We start from the raw sequence: 14736 nt of genomic DNA, 5'->3' as shown, positions 1-14736 counted from the left end.
TCAAGTCAACTACACGTCTGCTTTAGATTTAAGTCAGAGAAAGACCGACAAATGTGACTTATTTGAATAACTTTTTTCTGAATGAAGTTTCAATCAATTCATTCCGTGTCTTCTCGCGACACATTCCGATATTTCCGAAACCACGTCATATATTCTAGTGGCTAACAAGGCTAATAACAAGCCAAAGCCGCCACACAGTGACGTGAACTCTGTCTAAATGAAGAAAGTCGTGGACCGACTGTGAAATGGAGTGTAGAAATATCAAGGACCAGGTAAACATACTCGTGGAAACAGCTTTTAGTTATCCCCAAACGGCGAGTTAACCGAGCACTGTCTAATGCTAGTACTAACAGCTGGCTAGTAATGTTAGCGAGACGCCGAGCAAAGTTTGCTAGCGTTGCATCGCAAACACCACTTATTGACAAATGTTTGGAATAAAAGTCAACCAGACCCAAACATTGTTGTGCAGGGCTTGGAAATCAAACATAATTTCATCTTACAACAGGTTGATCGCCACATCATGTTGTGTTACATAGCGTTCAGAAAACTGATTGAGTGTAATAGCATCGTAACTAAAGAGATATGATTTCTCGGGTTAAGCCTCAATATTTCCACGTCTGCCCTCATAAAGTTTAAAAACTTATATTCAATATCTCTCGCTCTCTGCCAGAGTCTGCTCATATCTACAATAACACCAGAGCTAACCAGACCACTGCAGTACTGTTGCAGGTCCTGTAGCGATCACATCGGGTTCATTTTTCTTGATCATTGAGGATTGTGTTCTCTGACTTTGTTCCATCAGAGTCCGTTGATCCAGGCTATATTCAACCGAAATGTCGAAGAGGTGACATTTTTGTTGAACCATAAAGAAGATGTCAATACATTGGTATGTTATGGTTCACGAATAGAATAGGTGGTTTTTGCAACCCTATTACGTTCCACTTCATTTTATTCTTTCCCCACCAAGGACCAAGAACAGAGCACACCACTTCATGCTGCTGCTTATTTGGGGGATGTTCTCAGCATGGACCTACTTATCACCTCAGGTAGAGATACAGTAAATGAAAATGTCGCATATCTGTAACAAATAGGAGGTAGCACACGTTCCAACCAAGGACGGAAAAAGGAAAATATAGAATTACTCCAAATGTCCCTTGACTTCAAACTGCTTTCCTACAGGGGCAAGTGTTACTGCTAAGGACAAGGGTTTGCTGACTCCTCTACATCGAGCAGCTGCGTCACGAAACGAAGTATGCGGACACATTCGACATTTCGCAGCAGATATTTCTCTTAGAAAAGGACACTCCGTAAATGACCCTGTTCTTTGAATCTTGTGTTTTTCCCTTCCAGAGAGCTGTCGAGCTCCTACTCAAACACAGCGCAGAGGTTAACACACGGGATAAATTCTGGCAGACACCGTTACACATGGCAGTTGCAAATTGGGCTACAAGTTGTGCTGAAGCCCTGATACCACACGTATGCAGCCTGGATTGTTCTGACAGATTAGGCAGAACTCCCCTCCATCACGCGGCACACAACGGCCATGTAGAGGTAAGCCAAAATGCTGAAAGCAATGCAAAAACAGGCAGCGGGTTCACTGAAGACTCCAAATTGTTAGTAGCTGTGAATGAGAGATTGAATGATTGTGCGTCTCTAAAAGTGGCCATGTGATTGGTGGCTGGCCTGGCCAGGTTAAACCTGCCAAGCGTTCTCCCAGCATCAACCGGGATCCAGCTCCAGCAGTTAGTCGGTTCTGTCAGTACCTGTTACAGCCTGAGAAATTAACTGGAATTGGATCTTAGTGTGAAATTCTTATGTTGGAGCTGATTTTGGTTGAAGTGAGGGGAAAACAGGTCATCTCAAACAGCATATGCTGCAAGACACAAATTGGATGTATTTTTCTTTATTATTCATCAAACTCAGATTTTTGATTTGTTTCTTGCTTTTCAAAGTACCCATTTTGTGATAGGAGAAAAGCATGATGCTCCACATTTTTACGATTCTGTATAGACCAAAAGACAGCGTGACACACATTTTTTTTGTCTTTTTGTTTGTGCAGATGGTGAACTTACTTGTCAGCAAAGGCGCCACCGTATGTGCCAGTGATAAAAAGCAAAGACAGCCCATCCACTGGGCTGCATACCTTGGTAAAGTCTGTCACAGATCCACATGTGCAAATTTGACATTTGGAACTTACACACATGAATTGTCTGAGGAAAAAAAATCTGCATTATAATCATTTCCTCCCCCAAATAAATTGCTGATCTTGTTTTTTTGTGAACCGCAGTTGAACTGTAACCTTTTATATCAGATGAATGTCAGTCAAACTTGCTTTTTTTTTTTTTCTACTCCTTTTTTGGTGGAAGCTCTTCATAAATGTTGATCTTCTTTCAGGACATTTGGAGGTTGTGAAAGTGCTTGTGTCTCACAGTGCAAATGTGATGTGCAAGGACAAACGTGGCTACACTCCGCTACATGTAGCAGCAGCCAGCGGGCATTTAGATGTTGTCAAATACTTGTTGAGCCTTGGTGTGGAGGTAAAGTTGCTCTTTCACATTTGGATCAAAAAGCAATTTTATTCGTATCATTTTTAACACACATTTTATGCACAGTTTAGATCAGGGGTTGGTAACCCGCGCCTCTTTGACCCCTCTGATGCGACTCCCTTTGGCTTTTCAGTATTCAATGAAATGTAATTGTTTTTAGAATTGAATTTTATATTTGAAGATTATGGCAATCTTGTAACATGTAAATAAAACGTATTAAAATATTTTTAATTACTCTTAAGCAGCTGCACGTGCCAGTAAACAGAGGATGACCTTTTTGGTTTACTGCCCGTGGATAATTTAAGTTTTGCTTTTTTTTCCCCCATAAATACAAGAAGGACTGAAATAGACCCTGGATATTTTGCTTAAAAGTAACCTTCAACCCAACACCCTTTTTCAGAGTTCAAAATGCTTTGTTGCATGCAGAAATGTAATTTGGTTTTCTCTCTGCAGTTCATTGATTAAAAAAAAAAAAACATGCAACATATTTTGTTTAGTCATAGCATAAAGGCAAAAAAATAAAAAATACTTCTATGATATGTAGTGTTACGTGGCTCCCGGTGTTTTATTTACTGTGGGGAAACGGCTCCAAATGTTGCTAACCCCTGGTTTAGATTGTGTCAATATATATATATATATAGCAATTTGTTTCATCTCATCAAATGTTTTGCTCTTTTTTTCAAGATTGATGAACCCAACAGTTTTGGGAACACAGCACTACATCTGTCCTGCCACACTGGGCAGGACACTGTCGCCTCAGAGCTGGTAAACTATGGCGCAAACATCAACCAGCCCAACCACAATCACAACACACCATTGCATCTCGCTGCTGCCTCCTCCAGCGGGGTGCTGTGCCTTGAGCTGCTAATTAACAACGGCGCTGATGTCAACATGCCGGTAAACCACACGGAGATTTGACGTGTTTCATTTGAGCTCATTCAGACAGTTTGAGGTGATTCATGGACTTCTAACCATTGATTGAACTAATTTAACAGAACAAAGAAGGGAGGTCAGCTTTGCACATGGCCGCTATGCACGGACGCTTTACAGGCTCCCAAATACTCATCCAAAATGGTAAGATGAACGCTCAGACCATAAAAGCCTCTCAAAGCCAACACGGCCACATTTTCACCCCGTGCTTTGACGTTGTGTTCCTCTAAACAGGGGGGGAGATTGATTGCGTTGATATCTATGGAAACACACCTCTTCATGTTGCTGCCAGATACGGGCAGGAGTTGTTAATCAGCACTCTTTTGACAAACGGTGCTGACAAAGCAAGGTAAGTTCTCCTTTTTTTCCCAGCCGTTCACTCGTGGAAGCCTCCGAGTTCTACGCAGGCTCACATAGTTTTCCTGAAAAACAAAAGGAAACCATCTGGATTTAGAACCTACTTATTATTTCTATGCGCGCATCACAACATCATGTCATAAATTTATACCAAAGATGGACCGTTCCTGTAAGTGAAAGGAAAATGAGAAGCTTCACTTCGGTAATGCTCAGAGAAACACAGTGTAATGCTCAGTGTACTTACAATAAGCAATGCCATAGCTAAACTTAGGATTTGACATTGAAGTATGCCAAGCATTGATGGCATCTTGTCAACAAAAGCCTCAAAGTCTGTTGGCTTAAATTCAATAACATATCCATGCTTCCTCAAATAGCATGGATGGAATATTGAGAAAATCACAAGTCATCATATCTTAATATGTTTTTTCGGGCAGAAGATAATTCAGCGATTCCTCTTGAAATGAGTCATTGTTTTGTGATCTGACCTGACAAAGACAGGGGATTCATGGGATGCTTCCACTCCACTTGGCGGCACGCTACGGCTTCACGGACTGCTGTCGGAAACTGTTGTCAAACGGTGAGAACCGGCTCTGTGTGTCCAGCGCTGCTCCTCGATGCTTCCTTGCTCTTTGCTGTGTTTTAAGTGGCGATGCAAATAGGAAATTCCTGGGGTTTTTCCTTTTGTACAGGACAGTTTTACAACATCGTCCCATCAGAGACGGGCAGCCAGACGCAGTCGGTCGGGTTCGACATCAACACACAGGACCAATTTGGGCGGACCTGTCTGCACGCGGCTGCCTCCAGGGGGTAAGCGCAAACTCAAATATGAAATAAAATGTTTGTTTTCTTATCGGAGACCAGCAACTTTAACAATTCAAAGATCTCTTTATGACACAGTACTCAATTGCACAGAAAGTGATTGACTGAAGGAACTCATTTGTCATAAGACAGCAGTGATATTCATGATACTGAAAATCCCAGCGTGACCCTGGAGTTACTAAGCTTGTCCGCTAATTGTCCTTTTTGTTAGCTAGAATCATGGTCAGGAAATCCTGCTTGTAGTTTCAAAAGTATTTTTCTTTGAGCTAATGAGCTGATTTCTGTGTATGTGTTAGAAATCTGGAGTGTCTGAACTTGCTGCTCGCCAGCGGTGCCGACCTGGACGTCAAGGACCATTTGGGAAGGTGAGCGTTGCCGACAGGCTTCCCCCCACTCAGAGGCCGTGTTTGCTGACCGCGTCCCCGTGTTGCCGGTCACACAGGTCTCCTTTGCACAGCGCAGCCGCCTACGGGAACAGCCAGTGCATCATCACCCTGGTGCAGGGCGGCTCCGAGGTCAACGAGTCCGATGTGATGGGCTGCAGCCCCCTGCACTACGCCGCCGCCTCACACACTTTCTACGGGTGAGAGGGAGAACCTCGTGTCGCTCGGGGTGAACGATGCGGTGTCCGGCAGGGGCGCTGACACTCGCTCACCCTCGACTCGCCTTCATCCACGTTTATCAGTGTCTGTCTTTGAATCCGCCAAAGGGAGGAGAGATCTGAACCTGCCTACAGTGTGGAAAAGGAACAAGAGGCCTCTTTGTAAGTCACCCAGTATTCATCCTGAATCAATGACAATGTAAAATATATCATGACAAACACAGAGTTTACAGCAATCTTACCTTTCAGTCCCTACATTACTTCGAGAATCATTCATTTTATTGTTTTGGGGGATTTTTTTGTAATGCGACCCATTGCTATCCAAAAAAATTAAACCGCTTCATATTGTTCCCAAAGAGCCTTTTATAAGATAAAGAAAATGGCGTATAGTTCCGTGTGAATGTTTTGCCACAAGCTATAGCTCTGCTAAATGCATGAATCCCCACAGCGCCGTCCACACCCTGTCATACACTAACTGTAACACCTGGACCTGATGATCACGCCATTGATCATTTTATTGAGCAAATTACATTTGACCTCACTGACCACAATACTCATGTGGATTATGCCCTTCTTACAGACTGTCATTCTGCACTGTACAGTTTACGATCATCTTGTCCACTCATTGTTTCCTGTCAGTGTGAGGTGTTACTGTCAAGCGGGCAGAGGAATTTATTCACCTCTTATTTCATTTAATCTTTGTCCAAACCAATCGAGGGTTAGATATTTGTGGAGCTTCTTTGCTGAAATGTGATGAAAAGCCAGAGAGGATTCTCAAAGCTTGTTTGGCTCCTCTTGTAGATGCTTGGACTACTTACTGGACAATGGAGCAAACCCCACTCTGAAGAACAGTAAAGGATACAGCGCCGTCCACTACGCAGCAGCCTACGGGAACAGGCAGCATCTGGAACTGGTCCGTAGCAGCATTCTAACCTGAAGATTGAGCCGTCACAGGCCACAAATAATTTGGTATGCCTTTGCTTTGTGTCTCTCCCTCCGATAGCTTCTAGAGATATCGTTCAACTGTCTCGAAGAGGCCGAGAGCAATATTCCAGTCAGCCCTTTGCACCTGGCTGTGAGTAGAGCGACTGCAAAACACAAACAGTCATTAATACACAGGACGAGGTGGTTCGGTCCCTCGTGCCAAAAGCCGAGGTCTAAAAGCCCAATCCTGGCTGTAGGGAAGCTGTCTAAAACACACAAGCCACTAACCAGGCACCACTTACCCGCACTAACCAACAACAGCCCGAAGCATAGCATGAACACCTTCCATCATCGATGTTTTGTGGAGTGAGCCCACAACGTCTCAAGAAATCCAGCTTTCTGGAGACACCCTCCTCCATGCTACATAGCTGTTCCAAAAGCTAACCATCTTTCTCTAGCAACTTCCCCAGCTACCCTGCTTCCTCCTTAGCCACAACCATTCTCTTGCTTGTCCTACTGCCCGGGACATGTCACCGACCGCATCTCTCAGGCTCCGTCCGCAACCGGCCGATTCGGTCAGTCAGGCAACGACAGACTTTGCGACGAACCCACGACAGGCCGCCTCTACCGGCCTCGCCCGAGCCAACATCTCAGCATGCCTATCTTTTTTACGCTCAACTCGATCCTTCCAGAGGACCGTAAGTTGGATAAAACATCCCGTCCTCTGTCACCAGGGGACCGCTGGAACAAATCAATGCGGCCGTAGCCACGTGCTGGCTATATATGCTGGTAGCACCAGCTGGTCGTTAGGCTCAGTCCTCAGCTCCCAGGCCACGCCTACACTTAGCCTAACTTAGCTGCCCCGCGTGGTGCCTGGACCTAACTGAGCTCACCTTTTCTACCTCACGAAGAGGCAAATTTAATCTACCCATCCTCCGTATTACCGGGTACAGAATATATTTCTCACCGCTTTTCTTCCACCGCTGCCACCAAACATTTCAAAACATCCAAAAACGACATTCGGGCTTATGTGACTTTAACATGATAAATGTTTGACTCGTCACAGGCATTCTACGGCCACTGCGAGGCCCTCTGCCTGCTGTGTGAGACGCTCGTGAGTCTGGATGTGCGAGATATTAAAGGTCAAACTGCGCTTCACCTGGCGGCCCAGAGAGGTTTCACCCCGTGTGTGGAGGCGCTGCTGAGACATCAGGCCTCCTACACCCTGAAAGAGCATAAACGCAAGTGGACAGCGCTCCATGCTGCAGGTGTGTGTGTGTGTGTGTGTGTGTGTGTGTGTGTGTGTGTGTGTGTGTGTGTGTGTGTGTGTGTGTGAGATTGTACATCCATCCAAACCCCACCATGTAAGCCACTTGAAAACACTAGGGTGCCACTTGCACGTGTTGTCCCGGTGAGGGCGCTGTAAGGATGGCCAATCATACCCAGCGTTTCACTTGGGGTGCAGTTTTATTCCTGCAGATGTTTTACGTTGTTGCACGGTTCACTCTTTCCCCTCCTGCAGCTGCTGAGGGTCACATGGACTGCCTGCTTCTACTGGTGAACCAGGACCACAGCGCTGACATCGTGGACAGTCCAGACACCCTCGGCCAGTGAGTCCACCTGCTTCCATCTCTGTCACTGTTGGTCAGTGGGCCAAAGAGAACCCAATTCCAGTCCAATTTTATTTATCTAGCACCAAAATGACAACAGTTATGGGATGAGACCAGCTGTAGAGCAGGTCTGGACCGAACTCTATAATGTGATATACAAAAACCCAATAATCTCCCATGAGCAAGCAGTTGGTGACCCCACCCTCCGCTGAGCAGAGCTCAATGCAGGCAGTCCTCAGGCACAAACCATAAAAACAACAATAACAGCTCCGCAGCTTTGGTGACGTAGTACAATACCTGCTCCCGTGTCCCGGGTTTGAGGGATCCCATTGGCTGGGAGACTTCTAGGAGTTGGGATATGACGGCACCTGGCCATTTAGGGCTTTGTGCGGGAGGAGACATTTAACCCAACCCTGCAGAGATGGGATCCTTCATAATAGTGCTTGTTAGAACACGTGCAGCAGCGTTCCAGATGAGCTGGAGAGGCTTGAACAACGGTAATCCAGTCTGGAAGAGACAAAGACACGGATTACTCTTTCTCTGTCTTTTTGAGACAGAACATGCCAGATTTTAGCAATTGTGAAAGAAGGAAGTCCTTTGTTTGTTTTTAAATGTGGGACATAAATGACACATCTGGGTTAAAGATAACATGCAGGTCTCTGACAGTGGGACTGGAGGCCAGTGTGTTTGTCATGTCAGGACATGTCTACCGTTTAAAACTTCCAATAGCAAGTCTTGCTTTGACATAAGAGTATTACAAATGCATCATTTAATAACACAGAGAATACAGTTACTTCTTAAATGTTCACTGTAGTGCAACAGAAGTACAAAAACATGCACGTACTATACTAACAGTCGGTCTCTGCTACTGTGTTTTGTAGTCTAATTGTCCACCAAGCTGTCTTTTGTGTAATCATTTATCCTTCAGTCAACCGATGAGTCATCGCACGTAAGGTTTCAGCAGCTTTATTTATCTATTTGTCTGGCAGTCTAAAACCATGTAAGCGTTGTTGCTGAAGGGGCTTTTACTCACCATTGCATTGAGACGGAGTAATAGATTCCTAGTTTTTCCAACATTCTGTCACCATGATCACAACGTTGCCCAAATTTCCGCTGAAAGTTCCATAGCTGTTCTTCTGACTTTCAGCCACTCGGCTGGGGTTACCCTACTAAGTTAAGGAGAGTTTGGTTTATTTTCTAACCAAACTAACCTCCCCGTGCCGACCTGCTGGGCTTTGCCACCAAACATGATCAACACCAGAGACAAGAATCTCAAGTTCTGTCAGTTGATCCTAATTTAGTCGTTTGGCATCTCGTTTGTTTTCAGAGAAATCGAATGAGACACATCAGAGATCGGATAAAGTTTCACAGAGTTCCGGTTTCTATTTAAGTCCCTAAGTGAATATTATCGGTTCTGACACCGAAGACGTCTTTGCGTGTAAACTGCATAAACTTGATACTGGTGTGTCGTTCCGCTCTTGTCTGGATGTGTTCGTCCCAGCTCGGTCACGCCAAGCAGCGCGGCGGGAAAATCAGTCCATTTGTTTTGGTTTTGCAGGACGGCCCTGATGCTGGCGGCTCTGGGCTGTCACACCGATTGCGTCCACATCCTGTTGGAGAAAGGAGCGCAAACCGACACCGGAGACAAAAAGGGCTTCACTGCATTACACAGAGCTGTACGTGTGCCATTTGTGTTCACGTAAAATACATGGCTGGGACGTTTGTGCTCGTTCCCCGTCCGGCATCATATTCTGTCCGCTCTTCCAGGCCATGCTGGGCAGCCAGGACTGCGTATCTGCTCTGCTGGAACATGGCGCCTCTGCACTGTGCAGAGACTCTCAGGGAAGGACCGCGCTGCATTTTGCTGCGTCCTGTGGCCACACGGAGCTTCTCCAGAGTTTGGTGAAGGCTGCATTCAAGATGGACCCTCTGGACTCCATGTTGGACCACAGGGGCTACACGCCCACACACTGGGCCTGCTACCACGGTGAGCCTCCCTTTAAATGTAGGCCGGAATCATATGTTTAGACCCATAAAACAGGATGAAAGTATTGGAAAAATCCCAAACAAGTCTAAAAAATACGGATCTGGTGGAAAAAGTTAGAATTCGAAGACCAAACGTCGGGTGTGACAGGAAGTATCCTCGTCTTATCGCTGTAAAGTTTGGCCGGCGTTTCAGATGGGAGACAGAGTACATTTTACCATCATTTGGCCGACGTCGGAAACATTGGTTTATTTGTCTCCTGTCTTCACAAAGGACGTGAAGGATGTTTACGTGTTTTACTTGAAAACAACCTTTTTGGCAACCAGGAAGGAAACTCATTCAACCCACTGCACTGTGCTTTGTGAGTACATTTATCATGATTAAGATCATTATGTGATGTCCATCAAACGATGCAGTGACCCTGTCCTTCCTCTCCAGAATGAACGGATACGATGCCGCTGCCGAACATCTGGTAAAAGTTGTCGGGCCCGAAATAGTCAGAGTACGAGATGCCAGAGGAAGGTGAGCTGCGTTGTCGCAGGGGAGCGTTGTTTCTGTCGAAGACGGCTTTCTGCACGAGGCCGCCACTCCGTCTTGTTGTGTTCCATTCAATCATAAAGAGCTTTGAGATCTGCTCTCGGATCATGAATCCATAGAACAGAGAAAGAAACATCCCGTGAAAGACCACAACCAAGCTAGTTGTACTTACTGGGAAACCACGCTTCGTCGTCGTCGTGTGTAACACATCGCTGACACTCTGCAAAAGAGGGCAAATATCACATATAATCAACGAAGCCAGAGGTTGTGGGTTTTTATCCCCCGCCATAATTGTCTTTCCGTATTTTGTTCAACGTGTCTGCATTTGGAAGTGACTTCCCTGATGCGTTGATCTATTTCAGAACTGCGCTGCACGCGGCTGCATACTCAGGGAACGTAGACGGGCTCCAGCTGGTCCTGGCCCAGGGTGCCGACGTCAACGCTCTGGACAGCTGTGGACGTTCTCCCCTGATGGTTGCTGCAGACAAAGGAGCCATCAAGGCTGTTGGTATGTGATTTTCTAGAGTCCAAAGAGCTTGCTCCCCTGTCCAAGACTAATGGACTCCCCGGGTACTGGACCTGGTTGGAGATGCCTGAAGACCTTCTGGTGAATTTCCTTTTTAACGTCCAAGCGCGATGTTTCGGCACAGAAACCGCCGCTCGTCTTCGCCGGCGCTCGTCCTTAATGGGCGCACTCTTGCACCGATAGCGGGTCCGCGTGAAAACCCAAGGACGGACCCGCTGGTTGTGAAAGATGTCTTTATTTTCTGCGTTTCAGAATTCTTGCTGTACAAGGCCAAGCCAGACCTGACCCTGGTGGATGTCAATAATAACACAGCCCTTCACTTAGCCTGCAGCAAGGTCACATACACAAACACATGCATGAACCGTACGCTTTCAGACGCACAATAACCCTACAGGTTAATACGCGAGGGGGAAAACCCGCAAAGCCAAATCTGATCAAATCGTGACATCGATGACGCGATGTGATTTGAACTTATTAGAATCGCCGCGGCGATAGTAACCCGACGGATGTGTGTTTGTTCCGCAGGGCCATGAAATGTGCGCCCTGTTGATCCTGGGAGAGACCAGCGACCCCTCCCTCATAAATGCCACAAACAGCGCTCTCCAAATGTGAGTTGGCTTCAAGAATTCCCCTCTGTTTCGGCCGACACGGCCGTCCACGGCCAGAGTATAGAAACCCGTCGATCTCGGAACGATGGCTTTCCTCCGAGGCCCCCGTAATCAGACCGGCCTCTCCACCTCATCTAGGCCCCTGCACATCGCAGCCAGGAGAGGCCTGGCCACCGTGGTGCAGGTGCTGCTCAGCCGAGGAGCAGCCGTCATGGCCGTGGACGGAGAAGGTAAGCGGCGGCACGGACAAATGTCATTAGTCCTTATCGGGACGATCCCATTTAAAAAAGAAAAAAAAAACCAACAGTGTTCAGCGGACTAAAGTCACCTGACCAATACGGCCCTTTGAGACGGCATTTGATGTACGTTTTCTTCTGTCAGGCGTGTGGTTTTGCTTGGTTGCCCCTGTAGCTCCGGTCTGGATCTACATTTCTTTTCAGCCGAGTTAACTTTAAGCGCTCTCTTGAAGTTCATGTCAAAGAATTGGCAAGTTTTTTTTTAAGCTCTTGAACATTTACAAAAGTCTGTTTGTGCTGTCAAGCAGGTGACGCTTATTTTAAAGAAAGGTAAATGAAATGGGCCTGAACTGGAAACAGCAAGACAGATTCTAGTTAAAAGAGTGTGGCTTCGGGCCACGTTAACATGGTGATCAGAAATGATTTGTATCATTTACTGGACGGGTTGATAGAGGCGGTTAATTGTCATGGTTTCTGCACGGTTCACTAAAGCGTTGTCCCGTTGACGGCGTGCAGGCCACACCCCGGCGCTGGCCTGTGCCCCGAACAAGAACGTAGCGCACTGCCTGTCCCTGATCCTCTCCACCATGAAGCCTTTCCCGCTGCGAGAGGCCACCTCTCATTTCAACCCCGGCCTGAAGAACTGCGGCATCACCGCCGGAAACCTGCACGGCGTCTACGTCAAGGACCGCTCGGGCGCCGTGGGCCTGCACGAGTGCCTCACGGAGTGAACGTGTATTTCAGCGTGGCCTGAAGCCTTTGGGCATCTGCACGTACGTGCAGAGCCGTCAAGCGTGCGCGGCTAAGCTTTTCTACTTGGCGTAGGACATCGGCGCCTCTAGATGTTTCTCTTAGTCTTAGACATCACTAACACTAGCTGACCTTTGGTATGTCGGCTGACTAGGATGACTTACGGATTATGTGAAGGATGTTCCACTCTTGAGTTAGAGGTTATACCTGAAAAAAAACAACAAAAAAGAAACTTTAAGCCCATTTTTGTGAACCGGATCAGGTGCCAGTATTTACTTTATAAGCTCTTTCCCTTCCTCGGCTTGAATTCCACTGCGTTTGAGGTCAGCTGACAGAAAGCTGCGACGCTGAGTTGACTGAACTTCCTGGTGGCCGCAGGCAGGCAGTCAGTCCCTGTAGGTTAGTTGTTGTGTCTTAAGCCAGTACTTTGGTAGAATCTATCTAAGGGCCTTTTAGCCCTTTTATGCAATGAAAACTATTTTCTTAACTTGTCCAGGGCTCGGGGGACATTAAACCAACAGGAATAATAAAGTAGTTTCGATCTTACAGCGGTTACGTATTACATTTCAGCATGTTTATAGATTTAGTGATATTGTTTACCGACTTGAGACTATATATAGTTCTTAAGCTGAAGGAATAACTGTTAGTTTGGTGTGCATGGTGCTGTAGCTGCAAAGAAAAGCTTATATTCAAGACATTTTATAAGGAATGTAAAGTGTGTCAAAAGCACAATTTTGAAGTTTAAACAGAAATATCAAATGAAGCTTATAGAAAAATATACAAATATGTTTCGATATTAAGATTTTTAATGTATAGGAAGAAATAATGTTTCAAGCTTTGACTGCGAAAGTCTCGCCCGTCTAACTTTCTCCGACTGAAAGAGAATCACGGCTGATTGTTTCCATTAAAATCAGTCAGGAAATCACAAACATTCAAAAGTTTAGGTTTCCTATTTAAAGAAAGGAAAAGGTCACAGAATCAAATCAAGTGTTTCATCATCAGTCTTTCTCCCAAAGATATTTAATTCACTGATACAAAGCTAGAAATATTAGGTCTAAATAGTAGAAACTTAAATTATTTTTTTCAGGACCGTATTTTCTATTTCAGTCTACCCAGTAAAATTCCTAGGATACAGAGGCATTCAGGAAAGCACTCAAATGTTATTTTACTTTGCAAGTTAAGAGTACAACGCCTTGTACTGGTGCTAAAACATCCGTGGTGATGGAAACAAGTGGAACCGACTCTGAAACGGTGATTAAGGTGATTTAAAGGAATTACAGCACAGCCTTCTGTTTATCATGTGAGTTTCCAAGTGAAGCACAATGTTTTCTCTTGAAATGGCTTTAAACTGTTTGCACACACACACAAGTTTACATTTAAAGGTAGTTTTAGAATATATCCTGTATAATTTAAAGTGCATTCTGCAGAACGTTTACCTTCATGTCGCAGTAGAAGTCTGGTGTGAACGTCGCCTTCCGGGATTAGTTTGGAATAAAAAAAAAACAGCCCCACCTTTTCGTGAAGCATTTCTCGGAACAATTTGCTTGACAGAGTTCAAATTCTCAAGTGTTTTCCATGAAAAATCATCCCGACGGCTCTTCTTGTTGTGTTAAGTTGTCTTCCTTCACACCCGAATGTGATTCCGGGGCGTAACAACTGATGTGACTTTGAACTGTGAATTTTATTCACAAGAAATAAAAAAAAAAAATGCAACAGGAAAAAAAACGTCCATGCAGAGTTTATTGAAATACTTCCAAAGAAGTTTCCAAAGTCTCTTTCATTTTTCTACGGCCTGTGAGAGGGACTGCCGTGCACGGGGCCCAAAATACGGTTATTGATTGACAGGTTCAACCGATGCAATGACCGTGATTTACAAAAAAAAAAAAACATCCAGCGCTCCTTATTGATTTCCTCTCCTGGTGTTTGAGCTGAGAGACCTTTTGCATGGAGCAGCTTCTTCTGCCTCTAAGGGGAAACTCAATGCTCGTCCGGGAGAATGGGGACAGGAGAAAGTGCTCACGCTAACTAGTGGAATCGTTCATTCGTCGGTGCCATCCAGAGAACACAGGACAAAGTTGTTCTTTTTTTTCCACATCAACAAACCCCTTTGGAGTTTTGAGAGGAAATGCTCCTGCAGCTTCCTCGCAAACAATGCAGTCATTGAGGAGCAGCTGGGATTTGAACACTGCTGATTGAAAACAGCGTGGAATTTATTCTGTCATATAAGAGATACAAATAACATTATGACTGAGAATGATAGTGTTACAACCGTTATAAAATTTGAACTCAAATGAATCAAGGCATTGTC

General features: G+C 45.4%; 1 protein-coding gene and 2 long non-coding RNA genes across 4 annotated transcripts; 1 reads left to right on the top strand and 2 right to left on the bottom strand.

Moving 5' to 3' along the window:
- Positions 1 to 131: 131 nt before the first annotated feature.
- ankrd52b (ankyrin repeat domain 52b) lies at positions 132 to 14677 on the top strand. 2 transcript variants are annotated; one of them, XM_086168883.1, is made up of 28 exons: positions 132 to 272; positions 803 to 886; positions 968 to 1046; positions 1180 to 1250; positions 1351 to 1551; positions 2060 to 2147; positions 2395 to 2537; positions 3231 to 3443; positions 3542 to 3620; positions 3711 to 3825; positions 4328 to 4410; positions 4523 to 4640; positions 4949 to 5017; positions 5095 to 5235; positions 5362 to 5415; positions 6055 to 6166; positions 6257 to 6328; positions 7244 to 7445; positions 7700 to 7787; positions 9346 to 9463; positions 9555 to 9774; positions 10045 to 10132; positions 10210 to 10293; positions 10671 to 10816; positions 11087 to 11169; positions 11360 to 11442; positions 11581 to 11672; positions 12195 to 14677. In XM_086168883.1, the coding sequence occupies exons 1-28, from the start codon at positions 246 to 248 to the stop codon at positions 12407 to 12409; spliced, it is 3168 nt and encodes a 1055-aa protein (XP_086025009.1). In that variant the 5' UTR covers positions 132 to 245; the 3' UTR covers positions 12410 to 14677. The 2 variants fall into 2 exon arrangements, 1 of the variants encoding a protein (XP_086025009.1); XR_015107810.1 differs by lacking the exons at positions 11087 to 11169; positions 12195 to 14677 and having other exon boundaries at positions 11581 to 11613.
- LOC147221823 (uncharacterized) lies at positions 3437 to 6045 on the bottom strand. The gene is made up of 5 exons (XR_015107811.1): positions 5934 to 6045; positions 5308 to 5382; positions 4992 to 5229; positions 4319 to 4631; positions 3437 to 3898 (listed from the first exon to the last, which is right to left on the bottom strand). It is a non-coding gene; the product is annotated as an uncharacterized LOC147221823 (long non-coding RNA).
- Positions 7701 to 9436, bottom strand: LOC147221822 (uncharacterized). The gene is made up of 3 exons (XR_015107812.1): positions 8821 to 9436; positions 8085 to 8294; positions 7701 to 7815 (listed from the first exon to the last, which is right to left on the bottom strand). It is a non-coding gene; the product is annotated as an uncharacterized LOC147221822 (long non-coding RNA).
- Positions 14678 to 14736: the final 59 nt, after the last annotated feature.

The sequence above is a fragment of the Fistularia commersonii genome, chromosome 21 (genome assembly GCF_037954325.1).
Source record: "Fistularia commersonii isolate RoL2024-O1a breed Wild chromosome 21, RoL_Fcom_v1.0, whole genome shotgun sequence".
Taxonomy (NCBI): Eukaryota; Metazoa; Chordata; class Actinopteri; order Syngnathiformes; family Fistulariidae; genus Fistularia; species Fistularia commersonii.
This window is presented reverse-complemented; position numbering and strand designations above follow the sequence as displayed.

Excerpts from the sequence above, each read along its gene's own strand:
- ankrd52b (XM_086168883.1), top strand. The coding sequence starts at position 246 with ATGGAGTGTAGAAATATCAAGGACCAG. Across the intron at positions 10,817-11,086 it reads AGGAGCCATCAAGGCTGTTG|AATTCTTGCTGTACAAGGCC; the intron begins GTATGTGATTTT and ends TCTGCGTTTCAG. Across the intron at positions 11,673-12,194 it reads CATGGCCGTGGACGGAGAAG|GCCACACCCCGGCGCTGGCC; the intron begins GTAAGCGGCGGC and ends GACGGCGTGCAG.